Raw genomic sequence first — 20,097 nt, forward strand, 5'->3', positions numbered from 1 at the left:
TTCTGAAAGTCCAAATATACCACATCAACTGGTTCTCCCTTGTCCACTCTACTGGAAACATCCTCAAAAAATTCCAGAAGATTTGTCAAGCATGATTTCCCTTTCACAAATCCATGCTGACTTGGACCTATCATATTACCTCTTTCCAAATGCACTGCGATGACATCCTTAATAATTGATTCCATCATTTTACCCACTACCGATGTCAGGCTGACCGGTCTATAATTCCCTGTTTTCTCTCTCCCTCCTTTTTTAAAAAGTGGGGTTACATTGGCTACCCTCCACTCCATAGGAACTGATTCAGAGTCAATGGAATGTTGGAAAATGACTGTCAATGCATCCACTATTTCCAAGGCCACCTCCTTAAGTACTCTGGGATGCAGTCCATCAGGCCCTGGGGATTTATCGGCCTTCAATCCCATCAATTTCCCGACTAATAAGGATTTCCTTCAGTTCCTCCTCCTTACTAGACCCTCCGAACCCTTTTATATCCGGAAGGTTGTTTGTGTCCTCCTCAGTGAATACCGAACCAAAGTACTTGTTCAATTGGTCCGCCATTTCTTTGTTCCCTGTTATGACTTCCCCTGATTCTGACTGCAGGGGACCTACGTTTGTCTTTACTAACCATTTTCTCTTTACATATCTATAGAAACTTTTGCAATCCTTCTTAATGTTCCCTGCAAGCTTCTTCTCGTACTCCATTTTCCCTGCCCTAATCAAACCCTTTGTCCTCCTCTGCTGAGTTCTAAATTTCTCCCAGTCCCCAGGTTCGCTGCTATTTCTGGCCAATTTGTATGCCACTTCCTTGGCTTTAATGCTATCCCTGATTTCGCTTGATAGCCACGGTTGAGCCACCTTCCCTTTTTTATTTTTATGCCAGACAGGAATGTACAATTCTTGTAGTTCATTCATGCGGTCTCTAAATGTTTGCCATTGCCCATCCACAGTCAACCCCTTAAGTATCATTCGCCAATCTATCCTAGCCAATTCACGCCTCATACCTTCAAAGTTACCCTTCTTTAAGTTCTGGACCATGGTCTCTGAATTAACTGTTTCATTCTCCATCCTAATGCAGAATTCCACCATATTATGGTCACTCTTCCCCAAGGGGCCTCGCACAACGAGATTGCTAATTAATCCTCTCTCATTACACAACACCCAGTCTAAGATGGCCTCCCCCCTAGTTGGTTCCTCGACATATTGGTCTAAAAAACCATCCCTTATGCACTCCAGGAAATCCTCCTCCACCGTATTGCTTCCAGTTTGGTTAACCCAATCTATGTGCATATTAAAGTCACCCATTATAACTGCTGCACCTTTATTGCACGCACCCCTAATTTCCTGTTTGATGCCCTCCCCAACATCACTACTACTGTTTGGAGGTCTGTACACAACTCCCACTAACGTTTTTTGCCCTTTGGTATTCTGCAGCTCGACCCAGATAGATTCCACATCATCCAAGCGAATGGCCTTCCGAACTATTGCCTTAATTTGCTCCTTAACCAGCAATGCTACCCCACCTCCTTTTCCTTTTATTCTATCTTTCCTGAATGTTGAATACCCTTGGATGTTGAGTTCCCAGCCCTGATCATCCTGGAGCCACGTCTCCGTAATCCCAATCACATCATATTTGTTAACATCTATTTGCAGTTAATTCATCCACCTTATTGCGGATACTCCTTGCATTAAGACACAAAGCCTTCAGGCTTGTTTTTTTAACACCCTTTGTCCTTTTAGAATTTTGCTGTACAGTGGCCCTTTTTGTTCTTTGCCTTGGGTTTCTCTGCCCTCCACTTTTCCTCATCTCCTTTCTGTCTTTTGCTTTTGCCTCCTTTTTGTTTCCCTCTGTCTCCCTGCATTGTTTCCCATCCCCCTGCCATATTAGTTTAAATCCTCCCCAACAGCACCAGCAAACACTCCCCCTAGGACATTGGTTCCGGTCCTGCCCAGGTGCAGACCGTCCGGTTTGTACTGGTCCCACCTCCCCCAGATGTGCACTTGAAGTACCGCAACCTACAGGGTCACATACCAAGAGCTGGAAGTGGGATTAGGCTGGGTAGCTCTTTGTCAGCCAGTGCGGACACGATGGGCCAAATGGCCTCCTTCTGTGCCATACATTTCTAGGATTCTGTGAAACAACCTCTCAGCATCTATCCATCCAGTCGGGCTCGCCAGGAATGTTATACATTTCAGATGACATCAACACTCATTCTTCTAAACTTGATAATATAGGCCCAATATCCTCAACAACAACTTGTAATTATATAGCACCTTTAATTTAGAAAATCTTTCCAAGGTGCTTCCCAGGAGCATTAATCAATCAGACACAAGATTGACTTCAACCGATGTTCCCACTTATTTTTTTGGGTGCACGGACCCTTTTATGAGCTGCGCAGCCCCATCAAAATACCACGGCGGCGTGGTTTCTCAAACTGAAAAGTCGTCTGCCCAAGGAAGTTCCCCAGAGCTGGGGGGAGGGGCAACGGGGAGGTCATGTCAGGGAAAGGGAGTGCGAGAGACTGAGCAAGAGAGACATCAGCAGGTGTTGTTGCAGCTTTCAGTATATTTATCGATTTAAATTTGTTTGATCCATCATTAATCCATCAGTGATCTCGTGGCTTAGTGGCTTACGATGTGAGAAGTAGAACACCGAACAGATTAATGCCATATTACATGACTAAAGTCACTCAGTAAATCATTTCAGTGCCACGTTTCATTCAAGCCCATTAACTCCTCCAGTCCAGGAAAATTATTAGGTTCCCAAATAACCTCGAGCCTTTTTCTAAAAACCCCTGCGGAATATTCCCACGAGCATTAAATAAATACATTCAAATTGAAAGAGGAAGGCAGACAAAAAATTCCCTCCCGAAACCTCTCCACTTCTCTCTCCTGCTTGAAGATGCCCCTTAAAACCGCGCTCTTTGGCCAAACATTTGATCACTTGTCCTTGTGCATCACATTTTGTCTCATCCGACTCGTGACGCGCCTCGGGACCTTTGACTACGTTGAAGGCGCTATATAAATACAAGTTGTTGTTGACTGACCAGCTAACTGGGAAGCAGCCGCCACTGAGCGTGGGACAGCACCACGTCCCCAGCCCGTGCCAATCCTCCTTTGGCTTTTGCTCCACACCCCGTGGGGCCTTGTGCGCAGCTGGAGCCTCGTGCTCACCACTCTGCAAGCGTTTTTCTGCTCGATTGAAGGGGTGGCAATGGGGGCTGTGCTAAAAGCAAGGCCGAGAAATTGGCCTCCTTCGTGACCCCGGGGGGGGGGGGGGGGGGGTGGTGAACGACAGCCGCTAACTTGGCCGGGAGGTTTGCGGTGGCGGTAAAACATTGCGCCACGATCGGCTGCGCCCGGAGATCGCGATGTCATTGCGCATCGCCCCAGTCCCGAATTTCAGATCCGCCCCCTGCAGCATCGCTGGGCAACAACACCAGACAGCTGTCGCCGGCATTGTTCAGGGGGCCGGGTGTCTCGGGGGCAAAGGTTAAAGGGGAGATTGTCGAGGGAAGTCGCAAGATTTGTAAAAAAAATTTTTTTTTCCCTGGGCCGTGATGGATCAGCCCGGCCATCTGATGCAGCGGTTGGGGGGGGGGAGGGGGAAGGGTGGGGGGGCGGGGGCTGGATTGTGGCTGCAGTCAGCGACCAGCTCACTGGGCCCAATGCAGAGCCTGTAAGGGAGGGGGAGGAGCCTGGGATCGTAGCTTGTTGCACCACTGCCTGCGTCCTGTAGGAAGGCTCGATTTTGCCCTCCACTTCCTTCCTGGAGCAAACCCCGAATGTTACAGAAAGCAGACGATCATTGGCACCCCAAACGGGAGGCTCTAACGTTGGGACTGCGTGCAGTGGGAAACAGCAGCAGGGAGATTTCCCGGGCTGGGAAGCGGCTCCAACACATTGCGCTGGGCGACAGCCAGAGGAAGAGGCAGAGAGACAAGGGAGACAGCAGCATTCAGGCTCGAGGGGCTGAATGGCCAAATTCTGTCCCCGTGACCCCCACACACACACAATGCAAAGTAGCTGGTTCGATTATTGCCAGCAGAGTGTGGGAACAAGAGAACGCCACCACCATCTCTGACAGCCAGGGCGAGTACAGGACTCAGGGAAGGCAAGATACAGCTTCATATCTGGCTGTCTCTCAGCTTTTCTCAGAATTACTGATAAAGCAAAAAATAAAGAGAAGAAACAAGTTCCTTTGTTTTCTACCCAGATAAAATCATGACAGACCCACAACCACAGGCTAGACCAGAGTGCCAGCAAATGCAAACTCTGCAACCAGTTTCACAGTTATAAATAACACTGCTTGAGGCGTCAGCACTCTCGTCTCTTACGTCGCGCACTCTCGCCTCCGAGTCAGAAGGTTGCATGTTCAAGTCCCACTTGAGCTCATAATCTCGGTTGACACTCCAGTGCAGTGCTGAGGGTGCGCTGCACTGTCGGAGGTGCCGTCTTTCGGATGAGACGTTAAACCGAGGCCCCGTTTGCTCTCAGGTGGACGTAAAAATTCCCATGGCATTATTTTGAAGAAGAGCAGGGGAGTTATCCCCGGTGTTCTGGCCAATATTTATCCCTCAAAATCAACAGAACAAAAACGTTATCTGGATCATTATCACATTGCTGTTTGTGGGAGCTTGCTGTGCGTAAATTGGCTGCCGCGTTTCCCACATTACAACAGTGACTACACTCCAAAATTACTTCATTGGTTGTAAAGCGCTTTGGGACGTCCTGAATGTGTGAAAGGCGCTATAGAAATGCAGGTCTCTCTTTTAGAAGTTGTTGGTCTGGAATGTCATTGATTCTGGATAAAATTTACGAGAGGTGGCACAATAAGAACGTTAATCTTTGATCAGCCAATTTTCCCCAAAGGCTGGGTGCACGTTTCCCATTGGCGACTGCTTTACATTGCTAAGTGGTTGGACCATGGGCTCAGTTGTAAGGTTGCCGTTACTAGGTCCTATGTCACAAGCCAACAGCATCACCCTTTGTCCAGCAACCCAACACTCATTCAACGTGCAAAGTTAAAAAAAACTTGCACCTGTACATAGTATCAGATCAGGTTATTGTTCTGTCTCGGAAGCGGAAATGAATGACTGGCCATTGAGCCAATGCAGGTGTCGGTCTGAGACCCAAGGTGGGTATCAGTTGGTCTGTGTTTGAAGGAATGGTGGGGCCAGGACCCCAGGAGAACTTCCAGCTGTGTGCCAGGACCTTGATCTTCCAGCTCAACCACTGGAACTGGAACTGGCATGTGCGGAGCTCAGTTTTACATCTCGTTCAAAGCCAGACATGGCCAGCAACTCGACATGGCAACTGAGTGTTAAGTTATTGTTGGCAAAAGAACCAGAAGTGACCGGAGATCAAATAGGACGACGCAGGAGCGATTGTGATCTGGAACACGCTGCCCGAGGGACGATGGAAGCAGATTCAAGCATAACTTTCCAAAGAGGATCAGGTAAATACTTGAAGGGGAAAAAGTGGGAGAGTGGGACTAATTGGCTCGCTCTGTCAGAGAGCTGGCACAGGCACGATAGGCCGAATGGCCTCGTTCCGTGCGGCGCGAGATTCTATCTGACTTGGACAGCTTGCTTCCCGGCTTTGGAGGGTCCACCACAGCGATCCAGGCCGTCTCGGCCGTGACTTCCCTCGGGCCTGTGCTGCAGAGCACCCGTGTCCCAAACATTACACATCAACCTGCCTAAACCTGGGGAGGCCTTTCCCATCAGTTCTTCACTGAGGCACCTTGGGCTCGAAACAACCGGCTGCAGCTGTTCAACCCCAAATCACCGAGGCCCACTTCCCCTGGAGCCATAGCAGGAGCATTCGGGGCTCTCGTCTCAACTTCACATCTCCCTGGGCAGCGGGTGGGCCGGGGAGGGAAGTAACCGCGAGAAGGGTTCAAATCAGGCCTGGGCGAGGTCCTATCGGCCAAACTTTTCCAGGATTATTAGATTTGCAATGCATGCAGGCAATCTGGGATAGGTTGGCTCGATGCACCGACAGGTTACAGAGAATGTGAACGCATGGGGGTGGGGGGTGGGGGGGGGGGGGAGAAATTACTTTTGGTAAAGGAGTGGAGTGGAGTGGAGTGGAGTGGAGTGGAGTGGAGTGGAGTGGAGTGGAGTGGAGTGGAGTGGAGTGGAGTGGAGTGGAGTGGAGTGGAGTGGAGTGGAGTGGAGTGGACAACACCTTACATCTCTCACATGCTGGTCTAAGTGATGGGGGATTTTGACAAAATTGTACATTCAAAATAAAAAGCGAGAGCACACCGAGAGATGGAAAAGTGGCTTTGTCAAACACAGCTCCCCAGGACAGGAAAAGCACAGCAGGGTGTGACCAACGTCCGTCTGCTCTGCCCCAATAATAGCACAACCCTAAACTCCTCCCCACAATGCACTGATGGGAAATGGGGAATACCCCCCCACTCCCGCACCGCCCCCCTCCCCCCCACCAACACCACCCCCCTCCCCCCACCAACACCGCCCCCCCCCAATCCAATAGTCCAACTGTTCCAAAGCACAGGCGGTTTTGAGCTGTCGGCCCAACCTCCTGAGGAACCGCGTTCAGACTTGTCTAAACTCATCTCCCTTTGGACACAGCCTTAAAAATCAATGGCGGGCCATTAAAGGAGCGAAATCAGGAAACACTTGTTCACTCAAAGGCTGGTAGACGTGTCGATATCTCACCCACATAAAGCAGCAGATGCTAGGCTCAATTAATAAAACAAAATCGATATTTTTTTTTGCTAGTGATGGGTATCAAAGAGTAAGGAGCCAAGGAAGGTGGATGGAGTTAGGATTTCGGTCAGCTGTGATCTCATTGAATGGTGGAAGAGGCTGGAGGGGCTGAGTGGCCTCCTCCTGTTCCTACGATAGCCAGGGGGAGCCTCAATGCAGCCAAGGATCGCCACGTGGGAAGTTGCCAGCAGTCACCATTGGGGAGGCTCCGGGACAGATGCCAAGTGCTGCCCACAGACACTCCACAATAAGTACGGGCACCATCCCAGGGCGAAACTCTCCGATCACCGCCCAATCTCAAACACAGCAGTGGATAAATTAATAATTCGGAGCTGGAGTTTGCAACATATCTGCATTGTCAGGAGCTCTCCAGATGTAGCAGTGCCACAAGAGATCCCACAGTCTGCGATGCACCATCCAAGTTGAGAAACGCTACTCTATAATTGTATCTGGCCTCGGTCAGACCACATCTGGATTAGTGAGTGCAGTTTTGGTTGCTTTAAAAATAAATAAAGCTATCCTTAGTCACAGTTAACCCATCATCTGCCGAAACAACTCAGACTTGGTGTGATCAGGAGCCGCAGTAACCACCAGACCCTGCCCCCCAACCCTCACCATGTATTGGCTCCAAGCAGCTTCAACCCGCTCACCGGCCCGAGCACGGGCCAACTGAATGGAGGAGGAGTGCCAGCTTTCAGTTTCAAGAGTTTGTTATTTAGTCAGGAGATCGAAAGAGGATGTTGACGGGGCAGGGGAGGGAAGGGAAGGGGACATCAGGGCAATGCACAGATTTGGATGGGGGAGAAATCTTTTTGTTGCCCCCCCCCCCCCACCCCCAAATCAAGGTAGGAGGAGGGAGCGTGGAACATGGGGCACATGGTCCAGGCACCAGCCTCAAAGTAAAACGGCTCAAGGCGCTTCACAGGAGCGTTATCAAACAAAATTGGTCAGCAAGACACGCAAAAGGAATTAGGTTAGATGAACGGGTAGGTTTTAAGGAGTGTCTTAAAAGGGTGGTGAGTGGTAGAGAGACGGAGAGGTTTAGAGAGGGAATTCCAGAGCTAAGGGCCTTGGCATCAGAAGGCACGACCGGTGAGAGCGGAGCGATGTTAATCAGGGATGTGCAAGTAGTCAGAATTAGAGGAGCGCAGATCTCGGAGGGTTGAGGGGCTGGAGGAGATTACAGAGATAGGGAGGGGCGAGGCCACGGAGGGATTTGAAAACAAGGATGAGATTTTTAAAATGAAACGAGGCGTTGCTGGACCGGGGGGGCCAATGTACGCCAGCGAGCACAGGGGTAATGCGTGAACGGGACTTGGTGCGAGTTCGGACACGGGGCAGCCCAAGTGTTGAACGAGCCCAGGTTTACGGAGGGTGGAACGTGAGAGACCGGCCAGGAGAGCGTTGAAATAGTCAAGTCTGAAGGCAACAGAACCAGAAACACAAAAAAAAAGGTAGAAAAAAAACGATGAAAGAAGACTGACTGCAGCTCTTCCTTTAAAATATATAATATATATATATATTATATATATATATATATATATATATAAAAAATGGAATCTCCCCGAGCTCTGGCTTCAGTGACTCTGCCGAGATCTGGGATTGTCATCAGCTGCACCAGACTCGTGTACCGCGAGACAGCCAGACTAAACACTCCCGCCACCGGCGATACCCGCCAATAACTGGCAGAACCCTCAAACCCGTCCCTGCGGGCCTCACACTATTCAAAACATTTTGAAAGACAGCTGGAAAATCCGTCCGCTCAGCAACCCAAACTGCAGTGGACACACGCGGCCCGGGAGATTCAGCATCTGCACCAACATCCGAAAACAGTTCCGCTGCCCACACCTCCTTCGTGCGACTGGCCTGGCTGCGTCAGTAATGAACTATTGAATTTCACGTGTGCGAGTACATACGGAGAATCGGTGTTTGGCCGGCGGGCAGGGCAGTGACCAGAGGACACGGGTTGAAGATAACTGCCAAAGAACAAGAGGGGCCATCAGAATTTTTTCGTTTGTCTATAAACGCAACGAGTTGCACCGATCAGTGTTGGGACCGTTGTTCTTCACTATTTTTATTTATGATCCAGATGTAGATGTTGGGGGCAGGATCTGCACATTTGCAGCAGACACCAAAATCTTAACGTGTGTCAGGATTGTAGCTGATGCTCGACGGCTTCGGGCTGGGTGGGTGGGGGGGGTTGGGCCCGCGACTGGCAAATGACTTGGAAAAGTGCAGCGTTATACATGTGGGCAGCAAATGCTCACGTTACACATACCCTTCAGGGAAAAGCATTAAAGCAGGTAGCGAGAGAGAGAGATCTGGGAGTTCTAGTGTAGATCACTCAAAGTTCCCGAGCAATGCAGTGATTCGATAGCTAGCGTGACTAGGGCGTTGGGGTGTATTTATCAGACAATTGACTACAAGACAACGCAGACTATTTTGTCCCTGTACGAGACCTTGGTTTGGCCTCTGTTAGAAAGTGTGCCCAGTTTTGGTCTCATAGAAACATAGAAAATAGGTGCAGGAGTAGGCCATCTGGCCCTTCGAGCCTGCACCGCCATTCAATAAGATCATGGCTGATCATTCCCTCAGTACCCCTTTCCTGCTTTCTCTCCATACCCCTGGACCCCTTTAGCCACAAGGACCATATCTAACTCCCTCTTGATTATATCCAACGAACTGGCATCAACAACTCTCTGCGTCAGGGAATTCCACAGGTTAACAACTCTCTGAGTGAAGAAGTTTCTCCTCATCTCAGTCCTAAATGGCTTACCCCTTATCCTTAGACTGTCCTCTGGTTCTGGACTTCCCCAACATCGGGAACATTCTTCCCACATCTAACCTGTCCAGTCCCGTCAGAATCTTATATGTTTCTATGAAATCCCCTCTCATCCTCCTAAACTCCAGTGTATAAAGGCCCAGTTGATCCAGTCTCTACTCATATGTCTCCTCACGTGGTGGGTCATATTGAGGCTTTGGAAAGGGTACAAGGAGGGCCACCAGACTCATTCACAGTTTAAATCCACTCAATTATCCAGGTAGGCTGAGAGAGCTGGAAAGCTACCCTTTAGAGAAGCACAGACTGTGGGGCGATTTGATCGAGGTTTATAGGATGACCGAGAGCGAGAACAAAGTCTAAAGCGTTTCATATCCAAGTGAATTACTTTTGTATTACAGTTGCTGTTGATGTATTGCCAAGGGAAGCAGAATTATTGACCAAATAATTTGCTGTATGAGGCCAGGGAAAACATTCAAAACAAACTAAGGGATGGATGATGAGGGGGTGCTGGACTGAGGGGGAGGTTAGTTGAACCCTATGAAGTAGGTTTTTATTTTTACAATCCACACGGTCCCCAAGAGAACAAGAATGTGACTATTGGAGAACCTTTCTCCAGAGTATTAACAGCGGTTGCGTGTGGACGGGCCATAAGCAGGAACGTTAAACAAAGATTATCTAAAGTCTGTTCCTACAGATGTGGACACATAACTTCGGAAAATTTCAGATTTAAGTGATTACTGATTACAAAGAACATTTTTAATTGGTGTAATTTTACCACTCAGAAGAAAAATTTGAAGCCGATTTTGATAGAGCAGGTGCTAGCAACGTTGGTGCAGATTGAAGTTAAACATCCTTCAATCACTGTTTTACACAGCCTTCCAACTGCTGTCAGTTTCCAGCGGGTTTGGTGAAAGGGAACGGGGCATCAAACAAACACAGCCACATTTAATGGTTCCCACATTACAACAGTGGCTACACTTCAAAAAGTACCTCATTGGCTGTAAAGTGCTTTGGGGCCTCCGGTGGTCGTGTAATGCGCTATAGAAATGCAAGTCTGTCTTTTCTTAATCCAGATATGGTTTTGGTGCACCAACAGTGTGTCAAAGAAATATGTGTATTTCTATCGCACCATTCACAACCTCAGGACATCTCAAAGCACTTTACAGCCAATGAAGTACTTTTGGAGTGTAGTCACTGTTGTATTGTTGGAAATGCGGCAGGCAATTTGTGCACAGCAAGCTCCCACAAACAGCAATGTGATAATGACCAGATAATCCATTTAGTGATGTTGGTTGAAAGATAAATATTGGCCAGGACACCGGGGATAACTCCCCTGCTCTTCTTCCAATAGCACCATGGGATCTTTTACATTCACCTGAGGAAGCAGACGGGGCCTCGGTTTAGCGTCTCATCCGAAAAACGGCAGTGCAGCGCTCCCTCAGCACTGCACTGGAGTGTCAACGTATATTTTTCTGCTCAAGTCCCTGGAGTGGGACTTGAACACACGACCTTCTGCCTCCGAGGCGAGGGTGCTGCCTCATGAGCCACAGCTGTGGTTATTCAAGTATTTAAAAAGACCTGTGCAACCTCGCACCCAGCTGACTCGTCTCTTGATCGCACGGTGCCCTGTGACAGAGGCCAGCAGAGCCAAAAGTGGCAGCCTGTTCAGGATCGGAACTCTGGGGAAATTCCTCCAATTCTCGTCGGCAATCAAGCAACAGTCGGACTAAATCCTTTCTGATCCTAGCTAACTGCCAATTTATCCCGTGTTGCTTCTAATGCCTTCTCTCAGCAGCTTGTCAAGTTCCCTTTCAAAGCAATGGACTGAATCCGTACTCCGGGCTACATTCAGTGCTCTATTCCGGACTCCGCAAAAACAAACACTTCCTGGTAGCACTCAGTCATGTACCCTCGAAACAGCCCGAACTCTTGCAGCCAATTCGGATCACCAAGAACCCCTGGCTAGTGTCGGCTGTGGCTCAGTGGGCAGCACTCTCGCCTCGGAGTCAGGATGTCGGGGGTTTAACTCCCACGCGAGACTTGAGCATGTAATACAGGCCGATACTCCGATGCAGTGCCGAGGGAGTGCTGCAATGACAGAGGTGCCGACTTTCGGATGGGACGTTAAACCGAGGCCCCGTCTGCTCTCTCGGGTGGACGTAAAAGAATCCCATGGCATTATTCGAAGAAGAGCAGGGGAGTTCTCCCCGGTGTCCTGGCTTATATTTATCCCTCCACCAACATCACTACAAAACAGATTATCTGGTCATCATCACGTTGCATTTTTTGGGAGCTTGCTGTGCACAAATTAGCTGCCGTGTTTCCTACAGTACAACAGTGACTACACTTCAACAAGGACCTCATTGGCCATAAAGTGCTTTGGGACATCCTGAGGTCATGAAAGGAACGATGTAAATGCAATTCTTTCTTTTTGTCACATCTGGCGGACAAAGCAGAGTCCATTGTACCTTTCTCCCATCTCTTACCAGCCCCCACCACAAGGAGCAGTACTGAGCCACAATTAAAACACTAATTTCTTCTCCTTGGGCAGTCCCCGGAGTCAAGGATAACTTGCTTCCACACCATCAGTTCTCAGGTGACTGATGAGTCCAATGTGGGACCGACAGTCTCTGTCACAGGTGGGGCAGACGGTGGTTGGAGGGACGGGTGGGTGGGGGTGCCTGGGCTGTCTTGCGTTCCTTCCGCTGTTTGTACTTGGCTGCTGCGTGCTGCCGGCGAAGAGAATCGAGGTGTTCGGCGCCCTCCCGGAAGCTGTTCCTCCACTTTGGGCAATCGTGGGCCAGGGATTCCCAGGAGTCGGTGGGGATGTTACATTTTTTCAGGAGGCTTTGAGGGGGTCCTTAAAACACTTTCTCTGCCCCCCCCCCCCCCCCGCCCCTGGAGCTCGCCTGCCATGACACAGCTCGGAGTAGAGCGTTTGTTTCGGGAGTCTCGCACTGGGCATGCCGACAATGTGGCCCGCCCACCCGAGCTGGTCAATGCCTCGATGCTGGGGACGTTGGCCTGTCCTCCCAGGGTATTTGCAGGATTTTGTGGAGGCAGCGTTGGTGGTATTTCTCCAGTGTTTTGAGGTGCCTGCTGTACATAGTCCATGTCTCAGCCATATAGGAGGGTGGGTAACGTGACTGCTCTGTCGACCACGAGCTTGGTGCCTGGTTTGAGATCCTGGTCTTCGAACACACTCTTCCTCAGGCGACTGAAGGCGACACTGTCACACTGAAGGCGGTGTTGGACTCCATCGTCAACTTAATCAAACAGTCACCATCGCAGAAACGGAGTTTGAAGAAGAGTTACGAGCTCAGACTGCGGATACTCCATCGGAAAGCACGGATTGAGAAACGATCATTCAATAATACGGTCACTCCTTCCACAGATTGTGGACAAATCACCATCGTGCAGACCCAACCCCACTCATTAAGCCCTCTCCCACTGCGCACGGCCCACCCACCCAATCGTGGGCTCTCCCCATCCAGTCACACCACCGCGGGAAACGCAGCATTTATATTCTTATCCTCAAACGCAACACGGAAAAACTCCAGAATATCCATCTCCAATTCAGAGTTTAGAAAGGATTATATAGTGATTTCAAAATTCTCATCCTGGTTTACAAATCCCTCCATGACCCCACCCCTCCCTATCTCTAATCTCCTTCAGCCTCACAACAACCTCCCCTGCGCCCCAAGATATCTGCCCTTGAGCACCCCCGATTATAATCGCTCAACCATCGGAGGCCGTGCCTTCAGCTGCCTGGGCCCCAAGCTCTGGCGTTCACTCCCTAAATCTCTCCACCTCTTTCCTCCTTTAAGACCCTCCGTAAAACCTACCTTTTTGACCAAGCTTTTTGGTCATCTGCCCTAATTTCTTATCTGGCTTGGTGTCAAATTTATTTGTTTTGTCTTAAAACACCCCTGTAAAACACCTTGGGATGGTTTACTACGTTAAAGGGGCTATATAAATACAAGTTGTTGTTGTATACCCCCCCCCCACAGTTTACCTTTCACCCCTCCACTGATCAATTTCCAGTCACGGTGGCACTATCCAGTCGACACTGACCTTCCCACCCCTCCTGTGGGCAGTGATCGAGGCCAGGGCACAGACCCAGGGCACTGCCCCACTGCCCCCGGGTCACAGACCCACAGACCCCCAGGTCACAGACCCACAGACCCCCAGGTCTGCCAGCAGCCCTTTGGCAGCTCACATTCCTCAACGGACCCAGACATGTGAAAGTCTGGAAAATCCAGGCTGTTACCTCAGTAGTTGCCCATTTATGTTGAAGGGGATGCCACCAGCATTAAAATAACGTTAAATCAGAAATTCCACCTGGGAATGGAAGACTATTCGACCGTATAGGACATCACACAGACGCCCAATCTGGTCTGCACCCAGCAGGAGAGAGTGGGGTCAAGGTCAGCTAAACATGGACAGGCCTATATATATTTATTGTCTGTCTCAGCAACACAAGCATCTGTTCACACAGGAGCGACAGCAGCAGGTTGGGAGACAGGGTCTCTCACCCACAACACAAGCCAGTCCCCCTCCTGTTCCGATAAATCAGTGGAGTAGGTTTAAAAGATAACGAAGGGAATTCATTGTGTTCTAGGGAGGCAGGACCAGGGGTCACAAATGTAAGTTGTACCGGGCTAGATCTAGGTTAGGAGTCAGGAGGTGGTCCTTTTCCCAGAGAATAGATCTCTGGAACAAGTTGCCTTTTCATGTGGTGGATTCAGACTCACTAAATTCCTTCAAGCGAAAGCTGGATCTGTTTCTGGCTGGGGCGGAGATCACCTCTTACAGAAGGTAGTTACTGCAGGGAATTCAAGGCCAGGGTGATCTCCTGGACTAGTTTCGATTGGAGGGGAATTTCCCAGAATATTCCCCCTCCAAATTGGCCTGGGTTTTTAAGTGTCTCCCAGGCGATCACATGGCTTGGGGTGGGGTGGAGTGTATCTGTTGTGATACACAGGGTATCGCAATTGTGTGGGACAGGCTCGATGGACCAGAGGGTCTTGACCTGTCCGTCACTGTTTGTATGTTTGAAAGCCATTCGGCCCCTCGAGCCTGCTGAGGGCTGATCTGTGACCTCAAATCCACTTTCCCACCCGGTCGCCATACCCCGTGATTCTCCTCGACTCCAAAAATCTACTGATCTCAGCCTTGAATCGATTCAATGACTGAGCATCCACAGCCCGGGGGGGGGGGGGGGGGGGGGGGGTAGAGAATTGCAAAGGTTCTTGATGCGCGTTTCGAGTTTTCCCCCTCCCATTTTAACATTTGCGTTTTCTATTTTTGTCATCAACAACCCAGCAGGTGGTCACAATACCCCAATCCCGGGGCGAAGAATGGGCCAGTGATTGCTCCCCCTGATCTCCCCCACCCCCCAGGACTGACCCAGAACACACCCTGGGACTTCCTCACCCCTCAGACCCCCTCTTCCCTCCTCTCTTTCCCCACCCCCCCCAGATCTCCTCACCTCCTGGAGCCCCTCTTCACCCTCCCCTCCCCCCCCAGACCCAGCAACCCCCCACTCCCTCTCCCCTGGGTCTTCAGCTTGCAACTCAGAGGAAGAGAAAAGGAAAGAGTGTTTAACAGTATCAGGTAAAAGGGAAACAATGTCACGCCTGCCCGGGACCTCCCAGGGGAACAGCAATAACCAGCAAAGCCCAAAGCCCAGCTCAGAGAGAGCAGTAAATCAGGCAATGTCCACTGGAGCAGAAAGCCTTGTATCATTGTCAGTCCTGACAATGGAGCAAGTGTCAGTGACAAGCTCCACACACAAGTCACAATAACACACACACCACGAAGGTTATTGTACAACAGGATCAGTTAGGGACTGGGCTGGAAGTGAGAGAGGAGCTCAGGCTCCAGATACAATCACAGCACCAGCCAAACACCAGGATTATGTCTGCAAACACAGCCGTGTTGTGTGCACGGACTGGAGCCGGGTGAGAGCTGGGTCTGGCAGGGTGAGCTGGCGAGCTCTATGCCCACACAGTGAGCCTGTCGGCAGAGAGGGAACCACAGGTTCAGTATTGTCCCAACCCAAACATCCACCTGCTCAACAAAACCGCCCGCTCCTCGGGAAGGCCATCCCTGCAGCATTCTCAGAGAAGGTTATTTTGTTAAATGCAAATAAAGCTGCTTGTGTTTTCACCGTAGGAAGGTGCTCACACATCCACACCGATCGGAAATGGCAAACACAGAGGAGCAAGTGGGACATCTGAAAAATCTCACAATGTATACCTGAAACAATCTGACAGCTCGTACTGGGACCTAGTGAGAGGAGCAGAGGCTGCAATCCCGGGGGGGGGGGGGCGGTGGATTCAGCATCCCTCACACACACACACATACCCCAGGCACACCGCCCCCCCCACAAATACATACATACCCCCCACACACACACACCACACACACATACCCCAGGCACACCGCCCCCCCACAAATACATACATACCCCCCACACACACACCACCCCCCCCCCACAAATACATACATACCCCAGGCACACCACCCCCCCCCCCCCCCCACAAATACATACATACCCCCCACACACACACACCACACACACATACCCCAGGCACACCACCCCCCCCCCACAAATACATACATACCCCAGGCACACCACCCCCCCATAACACACACACACACACACACACACACCCCGCGGGACACAGGGGCTGGGGTTTGGTGGTTTTTAAAGGACCCAACAGGTACAGGCAGTGCCCGAAAGATGGCTTGCGACTCCTTTAAGCACTCACTGTTGTCACATACTCAAAGTTTCTTGGAGGGCACTGTGAAACTAATGCCATCTGGAGAGATCCACTTCATCTTTTTCAAAAGCCTGTGACGTTTGTTCGAATATATTTATAAGAACGCTACAGATTGTTGCAGTGGTAATACAGATCTCTCCACAATGCTGTGACAATGACAAGAAACCACACTGGAGGCAGAGAGAGAGAGAGAGAGAGAACAGGTTGAGACACAGACCACAAACCAACACAAAAACAAAACTCTGCGGGTGCTAGAAATCTCAAAAAAAACAGAAAATGCTGAAAACACTCCGCAGGTCAAGCAGCACCCGAGAGAGAGAGAGAGAGAGAGAGAGAGTTCATGTTCCAGTTTTGATAAAAGGTCATTGAGCTGAAACATTAACTGTTTCTCTCCACCGATGCTGCCTGACCTAAGGAGTGTTTCCAGCATTTTCTGTTTTATTCCACAAACGAACACTCCACACTCAGACCAATGTCTGAAATACAAGCCTCACAGAGCGAGGGGTAAAAACACACAAAGTAAAACTGGTGACTGGACTGAAGGCCGGATCAGAGAGCCCAGCCAACCTTAAAAACCACAGCAATTACAAGCCAAGATTCGTGTATTCAAAACATTACGCCAGCACTTCCTCATTCTCAGTGTCAAAGCAGCAGGAAGAGAAAATGGGCATCGGGTTAAAACTGAAAGTGAAGGAGCAGCCCCACTTGGTGTGGTTACAAGTTACACCCATTCCCATCACTTACTGCTCCCTCTCTCTGGTTCGCTGCCAACACATGGCTTTTGCACAAAAAAAACCCTCAATTCTGGGAAGGACAGCAGGCGGCTGGAGACGCTCCCGCACTTGGCGTTCACATACCTTGACACTGGAAGCCTTGTTTCCCAAATCCCCTGCAAAATATAACATCGCAGGTATTAGGGGCAAGAAACAGCAAAGACAAAGCGCACGAGGGATGGAGGGGGTGGGACAGGGTTTGGGGAAACAACTCAGGGCCCACGGGCATGGGAGGGGGAGGGGGAGGGGGAGGGGGAGACAGAAAGTTAGCAGGAGTTTGGGGAAAGTTTGGATCAGGCACAGGCTTCCCGTCCCTCAGTCACTCCCCCCTCCCTCCCCACTCACTAAATCCCTCCCTCCCTCACTCACTCAATCCCCACCCCCACTACTCCCTTCCCTCACTCACTCTCCCCCCACTCCCTTCCCTCACTCACTCACTCCCCCCACTCCCTTCCCTCACTCACTCACTCCCCCCACTCCCTTCCCTCACTCACTCCCCCCCACTCCCTTCCCTCACTCCCCCCCACTCCCTTCCCTCACTCACTCCCCCCCACTCCCTCAATCCCTCCCTCACTCACTCAATCCCTCCCCCTCACTCAATCCCTCCCTCCCTCACTCAATCCCTCCCTCACCTCAATCCCTCCCTCACCTCAATCCCTCCCTCACCTCACTCACTCAATCCCTCCCTGACCTCACTCACTCAATCCCTCCCTCCCTCAATCAATCCCTCACTCACTCCCTCCCTCCATCAATCCCTCACTCACTCCCTCCCTCCCTCACTCAATCCCCCCTCACTCAATCCCTCACTCACTCAATCAATCCCTCAATCCCTCCCTCCCTCACTCACTCAATCAATCCCTCACTCACTCAATCCCTCCCTCACTCTCTCACTCACTCACCAGATGAAGTCGGTGCAGTGGCTGCAGAAAGTGGGCTGTTTGAAAAAGCGGGCGGTGAACTTGTGATCCTTCACCTCGCACACGTTCTTCTGGCGCAGGGCTCCCTGGCGGGCGAACCGATTGACGGTCTGGCCGCTGCCGCCGGTGTCGCTGCCCTCCGAATCGGCCATAACTCTCCCCAACCGGTGCCTCACAACCTCTCCACCGCCCGCCACCCACCCCCAAAATAAATAAATGCGGAAATTGCAGGCGCGGCGAAAGGCGGAGACGGAGTGAGAGGAGCCCGGCACCGAACCCTCGCTCTTTATCACAGGCAGGAGCTCCGCCTGGAGCCGCCGCAGCGTCAGAGCCCCGGCCCCCGACACACGGCCACCGCCCCCTGCCGCCCGGCCCGGGACACACCGCCAGCGCGGCGGCTCACCACCGCCCCCTGCCGCCCGACCCGGGACACACCGCCAGCGCGGCGGCTCACCACCGCCCCCTGCCGCCCGGCCTGGAATACACAGCGCGGCGGCTCACCACCGCCCCCTGCCGCCCGGCCTGGAATACACAGCGCGGCGGCTCACCACCGCCCCCTGCCGGCCGGCCTGGAATACACCGACAGCGCGGCGGCTCACCATCGCCCCCTGCCGCCCGGCCCGGAATACACAGCGCGGCGGCTCACCATCGCCCCCTGCCGCCCGGCCCGGAATACACAGCGCGGCGGCTCACCATCGCCCCCTGCCGGCCGGCCCGGAATACACAGCGCGGCGGCTCACCATCGCCCCCTGCCGCCCGGCCCGGAATACACAGCGCGGCGGCTCACCATCGCCCCCTGCCGCCCGCACCATCCTGGCGGCCATAAGCAAACTGCACTCTCGTTTCCACTGTACTCCCTTCCTTTTATACTGCACCCCTAAATACCATACCTCAATATATATATTGTACTCCCCCATATACTGTACCATATACAATGTCAGTTGTGGCTCAGTGGGTCGCGTACTTGCCTCTGAGTCAGATGGTTACTGGTTCAAGCCCTCCTCCAGGGACTTGAACTCATAAATCTAGGTTGACACTCCAGTGAAGTGCTGAGGGAGTGCTGCACTGTCAGAGGTGTTGTCTTTCAGATGAGATGTTAAACCGAGGCCCCATCTACCCTCTCAGCTGGACGTAAAAGATTCCATGACCACTATTTCAAAGGAGAACAGGGAGAACTGATGTCCTGGCCAATGTTTGTCTCTCAATCAATATAACAGAAACAAATTATCTGGTCAATTATCACATTGCTGTTTGTGGGAATGAAGAACTTAAAGTAATTAATATTAATAAAGAAAATGTACTGGAGAAATTAGGCTGCTGCGTTTCCTACATCGCAACAGTGACTACACTCCAAAAGCACTTCATTGGCTGTAAAGTATTTGAGACGTCTGGTGGTTGTGGAAGGCACTATATAAATGCAAGTCTTTCTATATATTGTACATAGAAACATAGACATAGAATTTAGGTGCAGGAGCAGGCCATTCGGCCCTTTGAGCCTGCACCACCATTCAATGAGTTCATGGCTGAACATGCAACTTCAGTACCCCATTCCTGCTTTCTCACCATACCCCTTGATTCCCCTAGTAGTAAGGACTACATCGAACTCCTTTTTGAATATATTTAGTGAATTGGCCTCAACAACTTTCTGTGGTAGAGAATTCCACAGGTTCACCACTCTCTGGGTGAAGAAGTTTCTCCTCATCTCGGTCCTAAATGGCTTACCCCTTATCCTTAGACTGTGACCCCTGGTTCTGGACTTCCCCAACATTGGGAACATTCTTCCTGCATCTAACCTGTCTAAACCCGTCAGAATTTTAAACGTTTCTATGAGGTCCCCTCTCATTCTTCTGAACTCCAGTGAATACAAGCCCAGTTGATCCAGTCTTTCTTGATAGGTCAGTCCCCCCATCCCGGGAATCAGTCTGGTGAACCTTCACTGCACTCCCTCAATAGCAAGAATGTCCTTCCTCAGGTTAGGAGACCAAAACTGTACACAATACTCCAGGTATGCCTCACCAAGGCCCTGTACAACTGTAGTAAACACCTCCCTGCCCCTGTACTCAAATCCCCTCGCTATGAAGGCCAACATGCCATTTGTTT

At 50.9% G+C, this 20,097-nt stretch overlaps 1 protein-coding gene across 4 annotated transcripts in view; it reads right to left on the bottom strand.

Moving 5' to 3' along the window:
• LOC139226835 (protein kinase C alpha type) overlaps positions 1-18,305 on the bottom strand; it is a 542,945-nt gene extending 524,640 nt beyond the window's left edge. For all 4 annotated transcript variants that reach the window (XM_070857892.1, XM_070857891.1, XM_070857894.1 and 1 more), the window contains exons 1-2: positions 17,980-18,305; positions 17,165-17,196 (exon numbers count right to left, since the gene is read on the bottom strand). In XM_070857892.1, coding sequence (XP_070713993.1) covers positions 17,165-17,196; positions 17,980-18,149 — 202 coding nt within the window. In that variant the 5' untranslated portion in view covers positions 18,150-18,305. The remainder of the gene's footprint in view (positions 1-17,164; positions 17,197-17,979) is intronic.
• Between the last annotated feature and the right edge of the window lie 1,792 nt (positions 18,306-20,097).

Source organism: Pristiophorus japonicus, chromosome 16 (genome assembly GCF_044704955.1).
Source record: "Pristiophorus japonicus isolate sPriJap1 chromosome 16, sPriJap1.hap1, whole genome shotgun sequence".
NCBI lineage: Eukaryota > Metazoa > Chordata > Chondrichthyes > Pristiophoridae > Pristiophorus > Pristiophorus japonicus.